At 42.3% G+C, this 24271-nt stretch overlaps 2 protein-coding genes across 2 annotated transcripts; both read left to right on the top strand.

Annotated features, from left to right (window-relative positions):
- Positions 1–476: 476 nt before the first annotated feature.
- On the top strand, positions 477–14385 carry LOC311048594 (inter-alpha-trypsin inhibitor heavy chain H3-like; the record flags this gene model as incomplete). Its single annotated transcript, XM_084061857.1, has 18 exons — positions 477–584; positions 2372–2526; positions 3363–3467; positions 3841–4003; positions 4105–4215; positions 5529–5657; positions 5815–5931; positions 7120–7288; positions 8300–8425; positions 10026–10207; positions 11262–11447; positions 11608–11747; positions 12148–12308; positions 12757–12870; positions 13145–13346; positions 13574–13746; positions 13997–14108; positions 14247–14385. The coding sequence occupies 18 exons, from the start codon at positions 477–479 to the stop codon at positions 14383–14385; spliced, it is 2592 nt and encodes an 863-aa protein (XP_083917983.1).
- Positions 14386–20924: 6539 nt separating this feature from the next.
- Positions 20925–24063, top strand: LOC311048335 (amphoterin-induced protein 1-like). The gene is made up of 2 exons (XM_084061564.1): positions 20925–21048; positions 21650–24063. The coding sequence occupies exon 2, from the start codon at positions 21736–21738 to the stop codon at positions 23269–23271; it is 1536 nt and encodes a 511-aa protein (XP_083917690.1). The 5' UTR covers positions 20925–21048; positions 21650–21735; the 3' UTR covers positions 23272–24063.
- The last annotated feature ends 208 nt before the right edge of the window (positions 24064–24271 follow it).

Below are 24271 nucleotides of genomic sequence, written 5' to 3'. Positions count from 1 at the left end.
AGATTAAAATGATCTCTTATACCTAACTATGGCACGTTTACATTGATGTGAAAACTGAAATGTTGATGTGCATTGTCCCTGCTAAGTAAGACCACCAATTTGAATAACCTGTTCAGGGACTACAGATTAAAATGAGCTCTTATACTTAACTCTGGCATGATATATTTGCAATATATCCACTATGTATATGGTAATATTTGTGTATTGTGCTATAAACATCTTTCTTTTCTTTTTTTTTAAAGGACTGGAATTAAAAACAAATCCAGTGTGTGTTTTTTCAATATTGACACTAAGCGAGTGCACTTTGCAGTTTACACAGTTGCCTAGACAGATCTCTCCCCCACAGTGGACATTGATACTCATCAGCATGACTGTGGCTGCTTTTTGTAGATGCGCTAATGTTAAAGTGCACCCAGGGACAAATGTTTTCCTGTCTATGTGTATTGTACATGAGAATTGTTTAGTGGGGTTTAGTTATGTCTGGGCTGAGGAGTGTCGTGCTGCTGTGGGGCTGTGTCTGCCTCTGGCTTCTCGGCCAGGCCCAAGGAGCTTTGGTTATCTCCCGCGATGATGCTGTCATACAGGTAACATCACTGCTTCTCTTCTCTTTCTGCTATTTTGTAGTTGAATTTAAAATAATATTAATAATAATAATAATAATGAATTTGTAGTTCAGTATTCAGTTTTCAGTCAACCTGCGGTTCTTTTTTGAACTGTTGGAGCTCATTGCTGCTTTGCCTTTAGTCCTCTTTCGTGTTTTATGTAGGGAGGGGAATCACAAACCCTAATAATTTGAGAATCATAATCGTTAACTCAGAGAATCAACATTGTATACCTCCGAGCTTACCAATTCCGTTTAGCAATGCCAGCATGTTTTTCTGACAGTTGCTCATTGCAAAAAAATGTATGTTATGCTTTAAAGGGAAAAGATAAGGAGAATTTGTATTATTCTTATATTAACATCTTTTATCTTATTAAGCAGAAATGCATACTTTTTATATTGTTGTCCCCGCCAGGCCGAAGGCGTGGCTGAGAGTTTTGCACCTTTTCCGTCTGTCCATATGTCCGTGTCTGTCTGCGAGCAGCTAATCTCCAGCTGTGTTCTAGTTTTTGTCACTGTGTTCAGACGCAGAGATAAGTATAAAAGTGCACATGCACTCCTCGGTGCACAGATCTCTGCCAGACCTGGTTGGCGACCCCTATGGGCAGACGTGAAAGCTGTTTTGGAGGTGCACTATAGAGGCCCCTCAACATGCGATTCCAATCTGGGTATGATTGGATGTTGAGTTTATGATATATGGAACGTTTTTATAAGAAATTGGCTGTGCCAACAAATGTGCAATTACACGCAAATGGTAAATATTAAAACCCTATTTGACGATCATTGTCACATGACTCACAAGACCATTTGTGCGTGCCTGATTAAGGGAAAATAAATCATGTTTCTGCAACAAAAAGTGACCTTTATTGTATTTGTGACGCCCCCTATGTGTGAATGTGTAAATGTGAAATCTGAAATCCACACTGAAAATGTATCAGGAATCATGTATGCTTGAAGAGAATTGTGTGAGTGAGTTGCATGGGTTTGTAGCCTACATTTTGTTAATTCACCTTTCTATGTGAATTCCAGGAGACACAGGATGCCACCAGGTCACTTAAGGTAGTTGAACTGAAATTATTTCCACACACGGAACATCCTTCTTTTCCCTGCTAACATTACTTTGAAGTTTGCGTTACTTTGTGAAAGCCTTTTTACACATTTTGACATAATTATTAAACTTGCATAATTTCACAGTTTACTCTGAAATAAAAAGAAGTTTGGTACAACAAAATACCTATTTTAAAGGTAGCCTACTAAATACTAAATTATTCACAGTACTTTAAGTGATTGAAGATACCTGCTTCACTGTCAACTTTGTAAACTCCTCAAGTTAGACCTACTCATAGTGGCCTTCTCATACTGTATTTTATCCCAGTTAATCAAATGACTAACATTATGATCGGTGTCTCTTTATATTGCAGAAAAGAAGTACAAACAACAAAGAGGCAAGAAAAAATACCCATTTTCTCTGTCTGTTAATGAAATGAAAATTAGAACTGTCATTAGAATAGCCTGACTCTTCCAAATAAGTGAATCCCCACTCTAGACATGGATTAACACTTTTTCTTTGACACCAATTAAAGGGAGCTACCTGGAGAAAGTGAGAATGAATCATGTTTGTGAGAAATAAAAATAGTGCACATTAAAGGTTGTTTGTCGACATAGGATTCTCATATGAAATGACACTTTATGAGCTGTACAGCTCTTCATATTCTCAGATTTTTCTTATTTGTCCCCCCCCCCCTCTCTCTCTCTCTCTCTCCCTCTCAGGTGGAGGTGGACAGTGTTACAGTGGACTGTACCGTAGCGTCTCGTTTCGCTCACACCGTCATGACCTCCACTGCTCTGAACAAGGCCAACTCCTCACAGGAGATCTTCTTCGAGATGGAGCTGCCCAAGACCGCCTTCATCACCAACTTCAGCATGTCAGTGCCGTCTCTCTGTCTCTTCTTACTGTGTTACTGCTGCCTCTGTATCTCCCTGACTATTCTCATCACAATGTTCCGACGGACATTTGCCTGCTTTTGGAGTTTAAAATTACAGCTATAGTTATATCCATCCATCCATCTTCAACCGCTCATCCCAAATCGGGTCGCGGGGGTAACAGTTCCAACAGAGATTTCCAGTCTTCCCTTTCCAGAGCAACATTTGCAACTTCCTCCTGAGGGATCCCGAGGCGTTCCAAGGCCAATGTGGAGATACTGTATAATCCCCCCATCTGGTCCTTGGTCTGCCACGGGGTCTCTTCTCAGTGGGACGTGCAGCAATAACCTCCCTAGGGAGACACTCGGGAGGCATCCGTACTAGATGCCCGGCTGGCTTCATTCCAAGTCAAGGAGCAGCGGTTCTACTCCGAGTCTCTCACGGATGACTGAACTTCTCACCCTATGTCCAACGGAGAGGCCGGCCACCCGTCTGAGAAAACTCATTTCGGCCGCTTGTATCCCCAATCTTATTCTTTGTTATGACCCACACTTCATGACCATAGGTGAGAGTAGGAACGAAGATTGCCCGGTAGACCGAGAGCTTTGCCTTCTGGCTCAGCTCTCTTCTCGTCACAACAGTGCGGTACAGTGACTGCAACACCGCTCCTCCTGCTCCGTCCTCACTCGTGAACAAGACCCCGAGATACTTAAAGTCCTTCACCTGGGGCAAAGTCTCATTCCATAGTTAATACAAAAAAACAAAACAAAAACTCATGTATTATTTACCACATATGAAATCCCTGTGTGCGTTCTAACTCTTCCCATTTGCTTTTCAGGGAAATTGATCATCAGATGTATGTTGGAGATGTCAAAGAGAAGGAGAAAGCCAAAAAGCAGTATGAGAAAGCTGTCTCATCGGGACAGACTGCTGGACTGGTCAAGTAAGTCACAGCAGGTCACTAGGAAAGGGATGAAATAAATATAGTTGCTGTCCGGCAGAAACCTCTTATTTCCATATTCTAACATTTTTGTGTTTCTTTTGGTAAATTAACGCCCTACTTGATCATACTACAGTGTCACACAAAAGCAGGATTCAAATTCAAAAATAGCAAAAGTAGCAGATGTGCAAGCTTGAAACGGGCCGCGAAACGAGACATTTTGAGCTTGTAGATCTGCTACTTTTGCTATTTTTGTATTTGTATCCTGAAAAGACATAATGAGGTTTCCACCCGAAAGAGACGATATACAGTACGATGTTATGCATATTCTCTATCATTCCTTTGTTCATTATTTTTTGGTTTGCCTGTCTTCTAGGGCCTCTGGAAGAAAAATGGAGAAGTTCACTGTGTCAGTGAACATTGCTGCCAATAGCAACGTGAAATTCATTCTGACCTATGAGGAGCTTCTTAAAAGGAAACTAGGCCAGTATGAGATTCTGACCCGGGTCAAACCCAAGCAGCTTGTCCGCAACTTTCAGGTGGATCTCCATGCATACAGTAGGCCTACGTTCACATCACACACTGCTTAATGAAAGACTCATCTCACTGCGTGTGTATGTTTGTGTTTAACTTTGCACAGATTGTGGCAGATATCTATGAGCCACAGGGTATTTCATTTGTTGATGCCTACGGAACCTTCTTATCCAATGAGCTGCTCCCTCTGGTGGAGAAAACTGTCACAGACAAAAAGGTATGGGTTAAAAATGGCTCTTCATCTTACAATAAAAGCACGGAATCTCTGCACGTTTGTATGTCCTTCTGTAGTTCACGTATCTTGAGAACCGCGAGGGAGTTGAGAATCCCAACATTGAGTCGTTAGGATAGGCGGTTGTCCAGAACCGATACGCCCATATATAGGCACTTATGGAGATCCGGTTGTCCAGAAGCGCCAATCCGACGATATGCACATACATGGGTACGCCCATATATAGCCATACTGTATACTGATGACATTAGGGATCTCCATATATGGGCATAAAAGGGACACAGGCAGACAGATACAGAGATCTCCATATATTTGCATAAATGGGACACAATGGGTACAGCGCCGGTCTAGTTCTCATTCTCATTATTCTCATGAATTGTGAAAGTTCCAAGGTTCTTTGGACAGCTATAGTTTAATTCGTCTTTCAAATTAATCTTTGTGTATGTTCTAACCTACACTGTTGAATAACATACCCATCTTCCCTAAAATTAAACTATTAAATATGCATAATCTCCTTCCATTAATCCAAGGCACACTGTAACGAAGGCAGACACCTTCTGTTACTTTAAAATGTATTCAGTCCAAAAGGCTGTATGTAGCCTGGCATATACTGGCATATAATAGGACTGTGTAAATGTTGTCTGAAAAGCACTAAGACTTAGCATAACTCAAATCAAACATTATGGTCAAACTATGCTGCAAAGCACACCAACACACCTAAGACCACCCAGCAGTGCTTCTACCTCTTGTCTTCTATTACATTGGTTCTCAAAGTGGGGTCCGGGGACCCCCAGTTCCAGGGGGTCCCCAACTAAATGATAGATTAGGCACAAAATGGACCCTTATGGGTCTGTAACTCAGAGTTAAATTGACATAGATTTTACAATATAAATTGCGGTCCAAGTGATAGAAATGCCATTTAAATGGGGGTCTGTAGCCCTAATGCATGTCAAACTGGGGGTCCTTGAAATTAAAATGGTTGAGAATCACTGCTAGAGCCGTAAAAAAATCTTCTCTTATGGGGGGTCCCTGGCATATCTTTTGAAACGGGGGTCCGCGGGCTAATAAGTGTCAATTTGGGGGTCCTTGACATGAAAACGTTTGAGAACCAGAACCACTGTTCTATTAGACATGCCAGATGTAAGTTTGCACTAAAGTGAATGTATATTGTATTAGCCTCGCGTGGCCAGACAATATCACACGACACACTGCGTGGATATTGCCGAGGGCTAAAGTGCATGCAATTTTGCAAAGGCAGATTCGTCTGGAACCAGGCTAATATTGTATCCTTCTTTCAGGCACACATCTCCTTCTCACCGACACCGGAGCAGCAGAGGAAGTGTCCAGACTGTGAGGGAACTCTGATCGATGGAGATTTCATCATCAAGTACGACGTGAAACGGGCCACGAGCCTAGGGGACGTTCAGGTCTGCTGTCTATTGTATCTATTTTAATCGTTTTTTTTCCCTCTTCAAAGTACACTTTTACGTTTTGATTGTAATTGTTTTTATTCTGTGAAGCACTTTGAGTTGCCCCCCTGGTGTATAAAATGTGTTATATTTCAGTCTTCTTTTTTCCCCGCAGATTGTGAATGGATACTTCGTCCATTTCTTTGCACCTCCTGACTTACCCAGAGTTCCAAAGAATGTAGTGTTTGTGATTGACATTAGTATATCCATGCGTGGGACTAAAATAAGGCAGGTGAGAAGTGTACTGTATGTGAGACAGAGTGTGTGTGAGAGACAATTTCAGGGAATATCATATGTCTACAGTATATTATCGTCACCTTCCTAAAATAAAGTCATTTTTGTTAAATACAAACAGGAAATTTATATTTCTGCCTAAATCAGCTCTTCGTGACACTGGCCGCCTTTGGTAAAACCGCCTGTATCCTCATTGAAAAGGATCATGCTGTTCTCACCAATACTATAACGGCCTAGATCACAAGAGTGTGATCTAGGCCATTTTATCACGTCAAGCTTGCATTCTGCCGTGCGTAAAAACAACACAGAGCCCCACTGTTTATGGCATAAGTCAGAAAGACAATGTGACTGTGTCTGGAGTAAGTCAGTTACTCAACCAATAATTTGGCCTACGTCAGGTTTACATCTGCTTAAGTCAAAACACAAACTGTCCTACCTCATTTAATCCTCTTATGTTACATAACTGACAGACTGTGTTATTTGTATGTCAAAAAGTAATATATTAGGGGGCGCGGACGGTGGGCAATGGGTAGCGCTGTCGCCTCTCAGCTAGAAGGGACGCTATGGGCGCTTGGGGCGTGTGTTCTCCTCCGCGTCATCAGCGCCCATACCCTAGGTGGGGTTGGCGAAAGGGCCTACTCTGTGTGGAGTTTGCATGTTCTCCCCGTGTCCCTTACGGTAGTTAATTCCCTCACAAAAACATGTAGTAATCCTGGTCGCTATACCGCCTCCCCCATGACAGCCGGGGCGCCTGATGGAGGAGAAGGGAACTGGTTGGAATAACGTATTCCTTCCACGCACTACGTCCAACCAGGGAAACTCCCCCCTGTCAGGTGACAAGAAGGTCAGTTGGCTCTCATGCATTGAAGGAGGCATGAGCTCGGCCCTGACCTCCCTAGGCTGGTGAGGGGAGTGTAGCGAGGATCACTTAGAAATTGGCACCGGGTGAAAAAATAAGGGTTACAAAATCGCGGGATAAAAATTAGGTAAAAAAAAATATATATATAATATTGTTATAAACTTTTTGGGTGAAATTATTAAGAAATACTGTATCATATAGTTTGTTTTGGTTCAGTTGTTTTCTGTTTTCTGAAAAACATAATTTTTTGCAAGGTGACGTTATGTGGGCTATATACACTGTATGTACATGTTTATGCATGGCCTCTGATCTTGTTACCTTGTGCAGACACGTGAGGCATTGCTGGCCATCCTCCAGGACCTGCATGAGGACGACTACTTTGCTATCATCCTGTTTAATCAGAAGGTTCTTCCCTGGAAACAATCTCTTATTAAGGCCAACAAGGAAAATGTGGCCGAAGCCCTAGCATTCGCCGCAGGCATAAGTGACAGTGGATGTAAGCATCAGAATAAGTCACATCTTGGACGCTGCACTAATGATTCCTACAGGTTGGTCAGTGGGCTGTGGCGCTAGGAAGAATAGCACATACTTATACATGCGTGTTACATCCTCCTGGTGAAACCTCTTGACTGTCAGAAAAGAAGGGGCCTTGATGTCACATGGATTGGACATAGGACCAACTGTAGGAGTAGCAGTGACAAAAGGACTAGAACAGGGGTCTTCAACAGTGGATCCGGGACCCCTAGGGGGTCCTCAGAGTTACTACAGGGGGTACGCCAAATCTTTGTGTGATATGCGCTGCGAGGCGTTGTGAGCTTGTTGATCGGCTATTTTTGGGCAAAGAGGTGTTTGGTGAAGAGGGGAAAAAAGAGCAGACCAAGTAAACAAAAAAAGTTGAATGTGAAACACAATGTTATACAATATAGAGGGGGTCCCTGCTTCATCCCTCTCTCAGCTAGGGGGTCCTTGGCCTGAAAACGTTGAAGACCCCTGGACTAGAATACGCAGGGAATAGACGTAACAACTAAATTAGAAAAAACTAACTATGACGAATAGGGTATGCCTCCGGATGTGCTCCAGTAGGCCTACGTCCTCCCGGAGAAGCTCATCACTTGCAGGTGCAAAGTGGAAGGTGATTTCATGTGTACCGGAGGAGGCATGTGGTTCCAATGCCATCCAGTCCGAAGACCAACCAGTAGGAGTCAGCAGTGACAAGATTACACAAGTGTGTGTGTGGAAATCAACTACACTGGGGAGAAAAGCAAAGAACCAGATGAATTTGATTTGATGACATTGCACACAGTTGACTGTAGGGCTCTATTTTCGCCAGTGCCTTACCCATTATCCCTAAACTTCTTCATTTTTTACTATTTTTAAAAACATTTTCAGATAGTTCAAATAGCCAATCTACACGCTCACAACGTGTCGATGTAGTTGAAGATAGTTGAACTATTTCAAAATGTTTTTACTATTTTTAAAAAACATTTTATTGTATTTCCCTTTCCAGGGACCAATATCAATGATGCAGCAATGACTGCTGTACACATGCTGGTGAAAGACAGGCAAGACAACATACTCCCAGAAAGGAGTTTCGACATGATTATCTTCATGACTGATGGAATGCCAAACGAAGGTGAGCTCAACTTTTTTTTTTTTTTTTACATTAACCACTTGTACCCTAGCATCCCTAAACTGGGGGGAACATTAGCCGAAAACAGCCGATCTACAAGTGCGAGGTATTGTGAGCTTGTAGATCGGCTATTTTCGGCAAAGAGGTTTTAGTGTATAGTAGTAGGAAGCTAGGAGCACAGAGCACAGGGCTCTGTACAGGGCCGTTAGTGAGCCGTGTAACAAATATTTTGTATCTAGCTATGATACTGTATAAACTGTGTTTATATACTCCTGTGTGTGTGTGTGTGTGTGTGTGTGTGTGTGTGTGTGTGTGTGTGTGTGTGTGTGTGTGTGTGTGTGTGTGTGTGTGTGTGTGTGTGTGTGTGTGTGTGTGTGTGTGTGGGCTTAAATTATTGACTGTTATGTTTACTTATTTTCAAGTGTGTGTGGGAGCTAGCTACCCTCCTGTAATGTATTCTGGGAAATGTTTGTGGTGCTGTGTCAGTGAAAGGATGGAATGCGTTGTGTATGTGCTATTGTACATATTTGTGTTAGTTATATCAGTGGTTCTCAAACTTTTTCATGTCAAGGACCCCCAAATTGACACTTATTAGCCCGCGGACCCCCATTTCAAAGGATAAGCCAGGGACCCCCTTAAGAGAAGATCTTTTACGGCTCTAGCAGTGATTCTCAACCATTTTAATTTCACCCACAATGGGTGGCCAGGGGCCACCCATTGTGGGTGGAAGGGGTGTACAATGGGTGGCCAATCACAGTGCAGGGTTGGGGGGGTACAATGGGTGGGGGGGGTACAATGGGTGGCCAATCACAGTGCAGCATTTGTCAATGTCCCAACCTCACATATAGGGGCGACTACACCGCCCAAAAATCACACCCAGTGTGAAGTGAGAGGTAATATTTATGAGTATTAATTTCATCATGCATCTCGGTAGCCAATCACAGCACGTCGTGCGAAGTGACGTGCTTACATTTTTTACATTATTATTAATTTCATCATGCGTCTCGCTAGCCAATCACAGCGTGTCTGCGAAGTTTGAAGTTAATTTCATCATGTGTCTCGCTAGCCAATCACAGCACGTCCTGCAAAGCTTAGCCTATGGGCGTGTTTTCCACAGCATGGCGTCACAGCGAAAGACAAATTTTCACGACGGAAAGAAAAACTTTCACCACGGATGGGTCCCAAACCCTCTTATAGGAGCGGTTGCACCACTCGAAAAATGTAATCTTGGACAGTGGTTCTCAAAGGTAGACCCGTAGTTCCATTTGTAGCCTACATGGGGGTCCTTGAAATAAAAGAAAAGTTTGAGTCACTGATCTAGACATAAATAAAAATAAATACAAATTCCATTAATAATTGTTAATGTGCATCTACAAGTTAGTAAAATAATAATTTAATAGATAGAATAGAATAACCAATAGAAAAGGTATTTCTCTACTTTATTCTTTCTATTCAGATTTTCTCTTTAAATGCCTTTTTATGCCTCATGTAAAGCACTTTGAATTGCCTTTGTGTATAAATTGTGCTATACAAATTAATTTGCATTGCCTTGCCTTGCCTTAACCCTTTTATTGTGTATGTGTGCACATATATAATTATGCAGGAGAGTCCGACATCCCAAAGATCCAGGAAAATGTGCGTGAGGCTATTAACGGAAAAATGTCTCTCTTCTGTCTGGGATTTGGAAACAGCGTGGATTACTCCTTTCTGGATGTGATGGCCCAACAAAACAAGGGGCTGGCCCGCAGAATCTATGAGGACTCAGATGCGACCGCCCAACTCCAGGTGCAGTAAGGCATTGGTTCTCAAAGTGGGGTTCCGGGGACCCCCAGGGGTCCTTGGGGGGGGGGGGGGGTGATGAGTTAATTTTGCATTCAATTAATTTTAACCACTTGAGCCCGAAATACATTGGCTATTTGAAAATAGACGATCTACAAGCTCACAACGCGTCACAATGTGACGCGTTGTGAGCTTGTAGTTATGCTATTTTTAAAAAGAAACTTGCAAAAAAAACATTGGAATATCTTTTGAGACATTTTAACACAAATCTTGTATGGGGGTCCCTGGCACAAAATATTTTCAAATGGGGGTCCGCGGCCAAATGCATATCAATTTGGGGGTCCTTGACATGAAAAAGTTTGAGAACCACTGCAGTAAGGGAGGGTGTGATATAGGATTTATAGGATGTATTAGGACATGTGAAAACTAAGCTATTCAATTTTGTCAGTCAGTCATTTTAAGCAGGTAGAAGGTAACATACAACATACATGCAGTGAGATGCAGAATTCTTGTTAAATGCTAATAATAAAATGTATTAAATTAAATCACACACTTCAGTGCTTGATGCTGATTGAATTTAATAGATCAACGGTCTCAGTGACACCTCAACTGGGTCGGTCTCAACAAGACATAGATGAAGGCTTTGGCCAACATTTTAGTTGTTTAGTTGTCACTTTTAAGAGGCAAGTGAAAAATGTTGTTGTTTTTCCAGCTGTGAAATAACTACTACTGCAAGTCACTTTACTATGCAATCAGTCCGAAGTGCCTTTCCCTTCTTCAGCTGGTGCAAAATGCTCCATCGATGGAAAAGAAATGAATTCAATGTCTCAGCATCCTTTTTCACTGGCTGCCAATTTGTTTCAAGTTACAATTGTGTTTTTTATTCATCACTTTTAAGACTTGGTTGGGGTCTGGCCAGCAGTGGCCGCCAAACAGAGTACATTAACTCCTTATGAGTCAAAATGTACTTGTTTTGCATGTACTTTTTAATCTCTGTTTGGAAAAATGATATGTAAATAAAGCTTATTTATTATTATTATTATATTTTGTTTTTTCCCAGGGTTTCTATGAGGAGGTGGCCAGTACTCTACTCTTAGATGTGGACTTGCGTTACCCTGACAACACCGTGGATTTCCTGACCACCAACCAATTCACTCAGCTGTTCAACGGCTCCGAGATTGTGGTGGCTGGACGACTGGGTGACAATGACATCGATAACTTCATGGTGGAAGTGTTCGCCAAGGGGGTGAGACAGAGGAGTAACTGTAGTCTCTTTAGCTGAGAAAGCACAGTATCGCTCACCCATTTACTCCCATGACACCCATTAGACTGCATGAAACAATGGTCTTAAATGTCTTCAAGTTGAAAAGTGTTAAACAGATGTTTACTCTCTTCTCTTTCTCTAGTCTGTTGAGGACTTTCAGGTGCAGGGCCAGGCGACCGCTGTAGATTGGAACGTTATCTACCCAGAGAAGGAGTACATCTTTGGGGACTTCACAGAGCGTATGTGGGCCTACATGACCATCCAACAGCTACTGGAGCAGAGGTCTGTTTCAATCATCTCAAGCTTTTCTGTCAAGACGTTGAGACTGAGAGTTTCTTACAGTGTAGGCAGTGGCGTACCCACTGTAGAGGCAGGGCAAGCGGTCGCCTGCCCAACTAAGATCTCGCGTCCCCTAAAAAAAAACAATTAACCCGAAAATGCGTCATTGCGTGCTTAATGTCCTCAAAGTCACGCATCCAACAAGCATTGAACTGAGCAGATTGGACCTTCCATTCCAGAGATAATGGCCAAAACATCTTGAAACTTAGGTAATAACTAAGGGGGAGAATCTCGCCTGCCCTAAATGTAAATCCTGGGAACGCCACTGAGTGTAGGAATGATGGATACAAAATATTAACCTTCAAATTGGTTTAAATTTCTTTCTTATTTATTTTTGTTCCAGTAAGACTGGTACAGCAGAGGAAAAAAGCAACGCCACAGCCAAGGCTCTTGAGATGTCCCTGCAGTACAATTTTGTCACTCCACTGACCTCCATGGTGGTCACCAAGCCTCAGACCGAAGATGGAGAGAGTGATTCCTTCATCGCTGACAAACTGACTGAGGGTAGGGAAGATGGAGTGGGAAGAAAAAAATCGCTCGACTGTGGCGTTGCGTCCGTTATGACGCAAGCACTATTAAAGCTGCTGAATCCATACGTTGTCATCTTCTAATATCTTTTCACTATTTATTTTCTACAGAGCAACGACAAATGGCAGAGAGACGAGGTAAAACATTCAATTCCCACCCAACAGAACACGAAAGGTTTCTACTTCCAATGTCTTCATGTTTTGAGCTGTATGACATTTTATGTATAACCAGGTTATACAAGCTCATATCGACAGCACATGCCAACAATGACATCATATCAACACAGCTCAAATGCTGCTCCCACATATTTTGGTAAATATCCAAGTGCTAAAATATATATATATAGCTCAGCTTCAGGTATTGGCAGCTGTACTTGTGAGTATCCAATGTTAACTGAGCTCTCACCTTGATAATGTCCTTTCAGTGGATGGAGATCCTCATTTTATGATAGAGCTTCCAAAGAGAGATGATGCACTGTGCTTCAATATCAACGACACACCAGGCACCATCTTCAACCTGGTTAGAGACACAACCACAGGTGATTAAAATAGGGTTCTTTTTTCATTTCTAATTATTCACACTGCCAGAGACAAAAAATACTGTATTGGACAACTTCTGATTATTATTCTGACATCCGATTTAGTTTTAGGCTTAAGATTTGGACATAATATTCATGTGGATTTGAATACTCGCTTGCTTGCTTGATTTGAATGGTGTTGTATGTTGTGTGACTTAAAGGGCAAGTTGGGGGAAGTAATTTGACCCTTTAATCGTATATGTAATAGTTTTAATCTGTGTTTTGTGAGTCACAGGAATTTTAGTCAACGGTCAGACTATTGGAGATAAGAAAGTTGTCCCCGGTGGTAAAATCAACACCTACTTTGGACGTTTCGGCATCATTCACAAGACCCTCGGGGTGAGACTGGAAGTGAACACTGAAGACATCTCTGTGTTACAAGATGGAAAACGTGTCAGGATACTGTGGTCTGATAAAGCTGCCCTCAAAGGACCCAAGTAAGTTATAGCTTTTGAGAGTACCTTCTCACTCGGTGACAAGACAGTATTTAAAGTTAAGGCTGAAATGAACCCTGCCAGCTACTGTTTCACTACTGCCTTCTCCCCTGCCTCCCTCCCCTCTAGTCTCTTCCATTCTCCCCACTTCTCCTCCCTGTCCACTTTCTCCTCCCATTCTCCTCACTACCTCTGCTCTCTCTGCCCTGGCGCCTCCTTTCCACCACCAGTATGGATCTTCTCTTGACCAAAGACTGCACCCTGACGGTCAGTCTAAAATATTCTGTGACGTTTGTGGTCCTGCTACACCGGGTCTGGAAGAGCCACCCATACCACCAAGACTACCTGGGCTTCTACACCCTGGACAGCCATCTTCTCTCCCCATCTGTTCATGGCCTGCTAGGTACAGAACCACACACTAGGGGGCAGCACTAGGACAGAACAGAATCACAACCAAGGATAAAGAAGCTGTCAAAATAAACTGACCCCCTTTGGTGTGCAGTAATTGTGTTAAGTTGTTCTTCAAACCTTATTCATGTTGAAATATGGCAGTATATTATTATATATTATCACGCTAATGTTTAAAACTTATGGAATCAAGTAGACTAATTGAGAATAAACCAGAATGATTACAATGGTGGGCTGTCCTCCAGGTCAGTTTTACCATGGGGTTGAGTTTGAGGTGGGAGATCTGCGTCCAGGAGAGGTCCCTGAGAAACCTGATGCCACCATGTATGTGAAGGGACAGGAGCTCAATGTGACCAGGTACACATGACTGTCTCATCCTATAGGCTGAATGGATGTTTCTAGATCTGATACAGATAAAAGTGTGTGTTTGTCTTTGTTTCAATGTGCTGTACAGTTTTTTATAATATAATATGTCTCTTTCCCATTGGTCCACAGAGGCTGGCAGAAGGACTATAGGAATGATGTGAAGAATGGAGTAATTATTCCCTGCTGGTTCATTCATAGTAATGGAACAGGCCTCATAGATGGAGATGCCTCAGATTACATTGTGTCTGGCATGTTTAAAACTTACTGAATACTGATAATAGGTAATAGTGGCAATGACAGGACTCGCCAATGTTCATGATTATCAATTTAATTGACACACTCTTATACTTGTGTAAATTGCAATTGTGCACTAAGATAACATTATTATTAGTTGTAGATATTTGAGGGCTTTTTATTAGCCTTTAATTTATAATTGATCAGTGAGACACGAAGAGAGTCTGAGCAGTGGTTCTCAAATATTTATATTTTACAGGTCCATTTGATTCCATTTGTCAGAGTTACAGATCTGTAAGGGTCCATTTGGAACCCCGTCAAAGATCCCAGATGATCCCTGGGCCCTATTTTGAGAACCACTGCTTTAGGGGATGTGACATGCAGCAAATGTTACGGGCAGTCAGGAATCAAATCAGGGACTTGCTGTCAGACAGGCATTATTGCCTATGTGGTATGAACCATTCAGCCTTGCAAATGATGTGAATGTATGTGAATTGTCGATTATATGTGTTAAAGGGAATGGTTGGAGTCTGGTGATACCAAATAAAAATGCCTGTTTGCAAAAGCAAAAGCTACCTCTTTATTTGTGTTGGCACTGACAAGTTTTTACTCCACAGGAAAACAATCTACTCCAAGACTCAATAATAATCATTGTTAATGACAATAATTTTGTTTAAAAAATATATTTATACATATTGTGATGAATAAATTGCTAATACCCCATGTATCAAAAATGATATAGAAGATATATCATATTAAAAAAACAATTTGACTTTTTATTATATTTCTTTACGTCAAAAGGCCTAATAAGCATCCCAATTTCGTAGAATTAAACCTTTCTGTCCATTATTTCTTAGGGTGGGCTTTACAGGGCTTGACACCTAAGAGTTTATGTCTTTAAATAAAGATTATATTATTGATTTATTGCCTTGTAATATTCACATTCTGTGTGGATGTTCTTCTGATACAAACAGTTCCAAATAATATACAGGCGCAAATACAAGTCAATTTAGAATGCTTACTAATAAGCTTAATGCTTAAGACTTCACATGCCCATTTTGCAGGGGCCAATTCCTTTTGCCCAGTATTCTCAAGTGCCCACTCTGATTAAGTGCCCAGATTTCGTCTGCGTCCACTTTGTTTGGTGCCCACTCTAAATCGTTCAATCCACTAGGGACTAACTAGGCCTACTGAGCAATTTGGAACACAGCTGTTATTCTAACACTACAAATGACCACCACAGACTTGTGATTGTGTGGATTGTGGCTTTAATAAACAAACTGTTTTATCTTTATTAATTAAAGCCGATGTGCAAATTACATTATTGGTTTGAGATATGCTCATTGTTAACTCTCTTTCATTTCAACAAACTTTAGCAAAGCCTTTGAAATAATTTAGCTGCTTCACTACTTAAATTCAACGCAAGCCTCCTTTTGGATTCTAGCAAAGCTTTTCTCTCACTACTAGTTCATTAGTATGCGGGTAATGTTTTTTCTTTTCTTTTTTACCGAATGGGTTCCCAGATTGCTTTGTGGGTAATATCAAAGAGAGCATGACAAAGGCTGGGTCTCATTAGCCAACCGCTGAACCAATGACCTTCCTGTAACCTGACACTGAAGGCCAAACAAACCCTACAAAGATCTATTGCATCAATCCCTGACCACACTAATTAAGAAAGCAATTCAACCACTGTTGGGTGCTTTTAAAGGATACACTATTACATTATACTACTTACATTATATGTAAAATAACAATAGCTTGTGCTTTTGGGGCTGAAATGCAATCCTATTTCTCGTCTGTTTAGCAATCATAAATTTATGTTCGAGAGGCACTGACTGAAGTTATCTCATTTTCAGACGACGACGAGCAAACAATCCACAAACAACAGCAAACAACAATAAGACAAACGCAGACAGGGGTACATATACGTATAAACAATAACTTATCAAAACAGCTACATTCTGAAATATAACTACGGTAACTGTGCCCCTGAAATAAAAAAAAAACAAGCATAATGGCAACTTACTACAAAAATGCTTTAATCCATGTGCTTCTCTGGTTGAACTACCACCAGCAACTCCTCTTGAGAGGAAACAACAGCTCTCATTTGTCTGATGGGGCACAGCAGGCCTGGATGGATATTATCCTCACCTGCTGTCTGTCAATGCAGGATTGCACCTCATTTATATTTCACCAGAGGACCATAAATCTCTTTTAGCACATGGCTCCATCCCCTAGACTGCTGCCAAAAACAGACATGCAATTTGATGCCTTTCCAAATGAAGGCCCCCCCCCCCCCCCCCCCCCCCCATGAGTCAGCTTTGTGAACAGGTTGTTGTGATTGACAGAGAATTTCCTTCTCTATGGTTGAAATCACAACTATCATCAGCGGACGATAGTTGGCAATTTGACATTTTAGGCAAGAAGGAACACTGTACTTTGAATTATAGAGTCATTTGTCACTTTAATTAACCAGTTAAACCCTAAATACTTTGTTGTATGTCAAGTAGCGACATCACGTTGCCTGGTAGATGTTCGCCGCATGTTTGCCTATATTCACCAAATGTTTGCCTATATTCACCAAATGTTCGCCTGTTTTCGCCGAATGTTCGCCTACTGTATTACGACATGTCCAGAACATAGAGGTCCAGAATAGGGATGCTAGAGTTCATGTGGTTGAAACCGCATAGCAGTACAAGTACAAAATACTACTCAAAGGAAAGGGGATGTCTAAGTCTAGGGCTCGCCACAGTGTATTGGTTTACAATGGGCAAATATCCTGGTGAGTACAGAGGGTGCTCAGGGACGTGCACAGATAGACTCTAGGTGGTGCTAGAGCACCTGCCCTTTGCCCTCTTGACCAGAAGTGCCCTATTTTCAGTTTACAGCAGGGGTCTTCAACAGGGGGTCCGGGACCCCTAGGGGGTCCTCAGAGTTACTACAGGGGGTCCGCCAATTCTTTATGTGATATGATTTTTCTTTTTACCTTAACCACTCGAAACCTAGCATCCCTTTTCTGAGGAGAACTTTAGCCAAAAATAGCAGATCTACAAGCCCAGTTGTGGGCTTGTAGATCGGCTATTTCTGGCAAAGAGGTATAGGTGTAGAGGGAAAAAAGAGCAGACCAAGTCAACAAAAAAAAAGTATAATTTACTTGAGCACCCGCCCCTCAAAATGTCTGTGCACGCCACTGGAAACGCTGAATGCATCTCCCTCATGGAGTGTCTGCACCCCTTTATACAATGCTTGGCTGGACGCTCGTCATGTCCCACTGAGGTCACACGAAGAGTCAGCTATATCCATGTATGGAGTTTCACATCATCATGATGGCTGATCTATGATCTCCATTATGAGATCAACCACTCAAGTTGAGTCTAAAAGGAGTTACTTTTGTCGCCTTGCTAAACTAATGGCCTATGTCTTTTTTTTTTGGGGCGGTGTAGCCGCCCCCTATAAGTGAGTTTTGGACACCGACCAAAACATTTGTGTACCCCCTAACCCTTCCATTGTTAATGCAAATCGATACTTTTTTCATATCAGCCAATCACATTACAGCTAGTGTCATCACCACTAACTGTAATGTGATTGGCTGACTTTACAAATTCAGGACTGTGATTGGCTAGCGAAACACATGACACATGTGCAGCCCTATGAATAGCAGTATGGACTTTAAAAAAAGTAATTTATCCTTTTTTTAAAGTGAGTCATGTTGTGATGACCACACACCACCCACTTCACACTGGGTGTGATTTTTGTTTTTCAGGAAAAATAAAAAACTGATCCAAAACAAAACTATATGATATTTCTTAATCATTTCACCCAAAATGTTTATAACAAAATATGACTATTTAAATAGAAATCATGTCTGTCAGTTATGTAACATACAAGATTTAAGGTTTAAATACGATTAAATCTGACTTAGGCCTTTTTTTTAATGGCCTAAATCAGTAAATAATTTGGCCTAAGTCACAAAACCATGTGACTTAGGCCAAAAAAAAAGCCTATTTTGGTCACACTAGGGAGTTAGGCCATTATACTAAAAGGGAAGTGAACAGCATGATCCTTTTCAATTAGGAGGTGGGCGATTTTACCAGAGGTGGCCAGTGTCATGAGGAGCTGACTTAAGCAAAAATAGCAAAAATCATTTTCCTCAAAAAATGACTTTTTGAATGAATTAGTTTAGCAAGGTGACGTTATGATGTCAGGGCAGCAGTGATGGCAACCCATAGCAACCCAAACTTACACGTTGATGTATGTGCTGCTTGATTACCTGATGTGTTTAGTACGTATAAGATTGTCAATTAAAATATAATATATATATTATTATAATTTTTTTTTTTTTTAAAGCAACCCAAACTTACTACGCAACCGTGGCGATCTACCAAACAAACCATATGACGTGAAAGCCTTCATATTACAACTAGGATTATGATTTGTTCAGAATTTTCCACTGTAATTCACTTTACAGAGTGTACATTCTCATTTACAAATGTCAGAGAGCAAGAAACCTTGATATTCTGACCTGTGACAGTATTGTCATCATTGTCATTGGATAACTCCCAAAACAGTGTTAATTTTGACAGTAACTTTTTATTTAATTTTAGTCAATACTACTTTTGATTTTTTTGGCAAATTTTAGGCGTCTGAAATGTTTTAGTTTTAGTCTAGCTTTAGTTGACTAAGTGTCATTTATTTTAGATAGCCGATCTACAAGCTCACAGCAACACCCACGCACAAGCATAAAATGACTTTAGTTCTACTGGATCTCTTCTCCACTAGTCCCTCCCTAACATTTTATTTTATTTGTATTTATATATTTTTAGTCATCATAGCTTAGTTTTCAAGAAGGTAGTCGACGAACATCTTTGGTCATAGTTTTAGTTGACAAAATTAACACCAAAGAGAAGACTAGATTTTCTGGGATAGAGTAATAGTGTGTGTGTGTGTGAGTGCGTGAGTGCGTGCGTGCGTGCGTGCGTGTAACGCCTGTCTCTGGGCCTAATGCTTTATAACTCCCTGATGGGTAATTACAGCTATTAAGATCTCTCTCACATGCAGCAGAGGTTGCAGCTGCACATTGAAGCCGAAGCAGTGAGGAAGGTCATTCTGGAGTTGTTTTACACACAATATAAAACAGAGGCTCATACCTAACCTCACATATAGTGAAATTGCACATCTTGTGTCCTATCCTTTCCTTATTAAAATGTCCTTGTGGGTGGGGACTTTGGGTGGACAGTGGACAGTGACCGTCACAAACGTAACATGCCGTGAAGACTATTCTGGTGTGCAGACAGTTATATAAACCGTGACGGTGTCACTGATGAGGTCACCTTCTGCATGACGTTGCTCTGTGATATCCCAAGCTCACGGGGGTTATTATACTAGAGGTTCGGGCCACGTGGCCCGAACACCAGCTACTGTAGGCCTACGTCGCACCGCCGATCTGACTGATATGCCCATTTATGGCGATCTCTGTATGTGTCAGTCCTTGTCCCATTTATGCCCATATATGGAGATCTCTGCATCTGTCTGTCCTTGTCCCTTTTATGCCCATATATAGAGATCCTTAATGTCATCAGTATATGCCCATATATGGGCATGCTGATATGCCCACATATGGAGATCTCCGAATGTCAGTCCTTGTCCCTTTTATGCCCATATATGGAGAGTCCCCAAAGGAGTAATGTACAGAGTTCCCCATATATGGAGTACCCTTATGTCATCAATCCAACATGTCCAACTGAGTCTGACGTCATAGACGGGCCTGGACTCCATATTTGGGCATGGCTAACACGGAACTCCATTTACCGATATGGGCATAAAAGGGATACAGACAGTTGTTTTGAACCTCAGGCCCTAGCCTAGACCAACCGTTCCCAAACACCAGGTTGAAAGTGGTTAAACTGGCACAATAATTGTCAATTATAGTAATAATCAATTTAATTTGAATTGTTTTTTTTAGATTAGGGCCTATTTATTTTTATTTTATTTTCATTTTCCACTCCTATAGGACACCATTGCCTGCTGCTAGTAGGCTAATTGGTGGTGCTCTGATTTGTTCAAGTGCATATTGTAGCACTTTTCATGGTTCAGTTGTTAAAGGCTAGGCTACTTCAATGTGTAAGTTAGTTACCTAAGAGAGAGAGAGAGAGAGAGAGAGAGAGAGAGAGAGAGAGAGAGAGAGAGAGGGGGGGAGAGAGAGAGCGGGAGAGGAGGAGAGAGAGAGCGAGATAGAGAGAGAGAGGGGGGAGGGAAGAGAGAGAGATGGAGAGAGAGTGTGTGTGTGTGTGTGTGTGTGTGTGTGTGTGTGTGTGTGTGTGTGTGTGTGTGTGTGTGTGTGTGTGTGTGTGTGTGTGTGTGTGTGTGTGTGAGAGAGGGAGTGGGAGAGGAGAGAGAGAGAGAGAGAGAGAGAGAGAGAGAGAGAGAGAGAGAGAGAGAGAGAGTGGGAGAGGAGGAAAGGAGGAGAGAGAGAGAGAGACAGAGAGAGAGAGAGAGAGACACCTGAGCCCAGTGGATCAATCGGCTCTGTATATCCATCGCAGGCTTTATTTTCCGCTCATATATTGGTTGACCGCTGACCAGAGAGATCGAGCTGGGCTAAATAAATCCAATATAGATCTATATCCTGGTTGATCCCATCGGAGGCTGAATGCTGTGAAGAAACGCTTTCGCTCCGTTTCAACAAGACAACTATAAGGTAAGCATTAAGGCGCTATACATATACTACAAGATTACATAGATATGTATAGCCTATGTATGCTATATATACATAAACGTGTATGTTGTTGTGGTGAGTAAATTGCCTGAGAAAAAACAGATGCTGGGATGGGCTAATAATAACAACAACAACAGCATAATAGCCTTATGGCTGCAATCATCAGTAGGATACAGAAGTATAGCCAGCCTAGAGAGAACAGATTTCCTCATATCTTATCACTGGTGTTGTGGTGTCCATGCACATTTTGGTAGCGAGAGCAATCAAGTAGAATTAACCGGTGGTAATTATGGTTGTTTTGTCTGAAACCTCGACCTTTAACAACTTTTTGACGGGTGGCTGGCTGGCTGGTGGTGCAATGCACCCGTGGTGTGCAGCAGTCCGCGAAGAGCGCATATTATAGTGACGATCAGTGCTGCTGCTGCTGCTGCTGCTGCTGCAGTCATTTTCATGTCAGGCATCAATCATCAATATAGCAAGCAATAGCCTCGAATTCATATTAAATAACATCGTCAAATGTTTGACCCTGAGTCTAAATTGTCTACTCACTGACTGTATTATTATTATTATTATGTCCTTGCAGCTCCATGACCCTCGATCGTGAAGACTAGGAGATATATCTACGGTATATCCTGATTTGTTGACATTCTGCCCCAGTCTAACCTTGACATGATGGGGAGGCAGCCCTGTCTTCCTCACGGTGCCATGGGAGGAGTGTCCAGAGGAGCGTTTTTCTTGACCATGTTATCTCTGGCATTACTGTTGCCGGCCATGAGCGTCAACGGGCAGTTCTTAAGCAGTCCGCTCAACTGTCACAAGACCTGTGTCTGTGCCAGCAACATCGTCAGCTGCTCTAAGATGAACCTGACCACCGTGCCCTCGGCGCTCCCGCACTACACAGCGTTGCTGGACCTCAGCTTCAACCTCATCACCCGGCTTCAGGCCGATTGGACCCCCGTCAAGCTCAGCAGATTGCACAGCCTTCTCCTCAGCCACAACGGCCTCAACTTCCTCTCGTCCGAGGCGTTTGTGCACGTGACCAGGCTGCGCTACCTGGACCTGTCCTCCAACGGCCTCAAGATACTGGAGGAGCTCATCTTTGAGCCTCTGGAACACCTGGAGGTGCTGCTGCTCTACAACAACCACATCTCCCAGATCGATCGCACTGCCTTTTCGAACCTCCAGAAAATACAGAAGATCTATCTGAGCCAGAATCAGATCTCCCGCTTCCCGCTGGAGCTGGTCAAGGAGAGAAACCGCCTGGACACACTGACCCTCCTCGACGTGTCGTCAAACCGAATTAAAAACCTGCCCCTCCAGGAGCTCAACGCTCTACCCGCATGGCTCAAGAACGGCTTGTTTTTCCAGAACAACCCTCTGCCGTGTAGCTGTGAGCTGTACGAAATGGTGGCACGGTGGCACCTCCAGGACCTCGGCTCGGCCGTTGACTTTCGAGACGACCATACCTGTCTGTTGCCAGGGCCGCAGAAAGAAAGACTGGTCACGCTGGACCTGAACAAGCGCCATCTGAACTGCAGCGAGGTCAATGCCCTGGATAGAGAGGTCTATCTGGACCAGTACCTCATCCTGGACTGTGACGTCAGGCAGAAGGACATGCTGAAGAGCTGGGTTCTGCCCGCTAATGTTCCAGGCAATAACACGGCCAAAGTCCTCAATGACGGAAACCTCCAGATCGGTCCCCTCAAGGCGGAAGACTCTGGGGTGTACACCTGTTACGCCCACAGTGACTCCCTGAACGAGACTGTGTATGTGACTGTGGCAGTGCATAACTTCACTAAGACCGGTGGAATCGAGAGCATGAAGACGGCCTACACCACCCTGGTGGGATGTCTGGTCAGTGTCATTATGATTCTCCTCTACCTTTATCTCACGCCCTGCAATTGCATCTGTTGCCCGGGCCAGGGCCTGAGCAAGGGCGACCCGGGGGACAGCCTTCACTCTTCCACCGTCAGCATCTCTCAGATGCATGACAACCTAGGCCAGGAGGACAGTGCGGGGGCCGCCAAGGCCTTTCTCAGCAGGCGCGTTTCCTTCATGGACCCCAAGGACCTGCTGGAGCAGAATGGGAGGTTGAACCCAATAGGAGAGGAAGAAGAGGAATGGCAGGGGGACAGTCGGGAGAGAAGGAAGTCGGATGCCGAGTCTGTTAGCTCGGTGTCCTCCGATACCCCGATGGTTGTGTAAGAGAGTGAGTGGGTGAGTCTTCAGGTCAGGACTTGCTAGTGTGGTGAGATGGCCGCCTCACAGAACTTCATACAGTATGCACGTGTTGAAGGAACTTGTGGCCTGTCAACACTTACTACATTATGATTTAAATTGTGCAATTAGCTTTATTTTATTTGACATATATAAGAACTAGTAACCAAATGAGAATGTGGGTGGTTGACACGTCAATAGCAATTCTATTTATTTATTCTTTTAATTTGGAGTCGTGTTAATATCTGGTCCAACGAACATACAAAAACAAGATGAGCTTTAAAGTATACATTTGTTTAACTGCTAAAACACCTAAGATTCAAAAAGTTAACTTAGCTCTCCCAGATCTGGCATTGTTTTAAAAGCAGTATAGGCCAGTGATTTTGATCGATAATGAATAACTAGTGTAATTGTAATAACTTAACACACAGTGTAAAGAAAATATATTTTACTGTATGGATTTATATCAGTGATAAAGATGAATCTTAATATTCATATAGGATTTAAAAAAAAGATATGTTTTACTCCATTGTTTACTAACATTTACCAACATAAACAAACATACTACAGCCCCAAAATACAGCAAATTCAGTGTATGTATCTGTTGTCTATCTAGTGTTAGTCATTCTATCAAGAGCTGAGTCAATCACATATACTGAACGTAGATTAAAAACATATCTCCACTGCATTTTGAATTTTTGCTGGTGGGGCTAATGCAAAGAATGTAGAGTACACACAGTGTTCATTTGTAACTCCACAGAGTGTACAAATGTTGGTTACAGTTGCACTCCCACGACTCTTAGAGTTAAATTAACACTCAGGATTTTACCGTGTACAATCGCAAATATAAAAACATGTATTAGAGTTTGTGCAATTATATAACCTACAGTATGAGACCACTCACTCCAACAAAAAAAGAATACAAGTATAATGGCTATAAAGCACTGTCACACGCTGTAACACATGCTTGGTGGGGGAGCTACCCATT

The sequence above is a fragment of the Gymnoscopelus microlampas genome, assembly GCF_963454915.1.
Source record: "Gymnoscopelus microlampas genome assembly, chromosome: 7".
In the NCBI taxonomy this organism is placed as follows: Eukaryota; Metazoa; Chordata; class Actinopteri; order Myctophiformes; family Myctophidae; genus Gymnoscopelus; species Gymnoscopelus microlampas.
The sequence above is the reverse complement of the archived record's forward strand: the minus strand, read 5'-3'. Positions and strand labels throughout refer to the sequence as shown.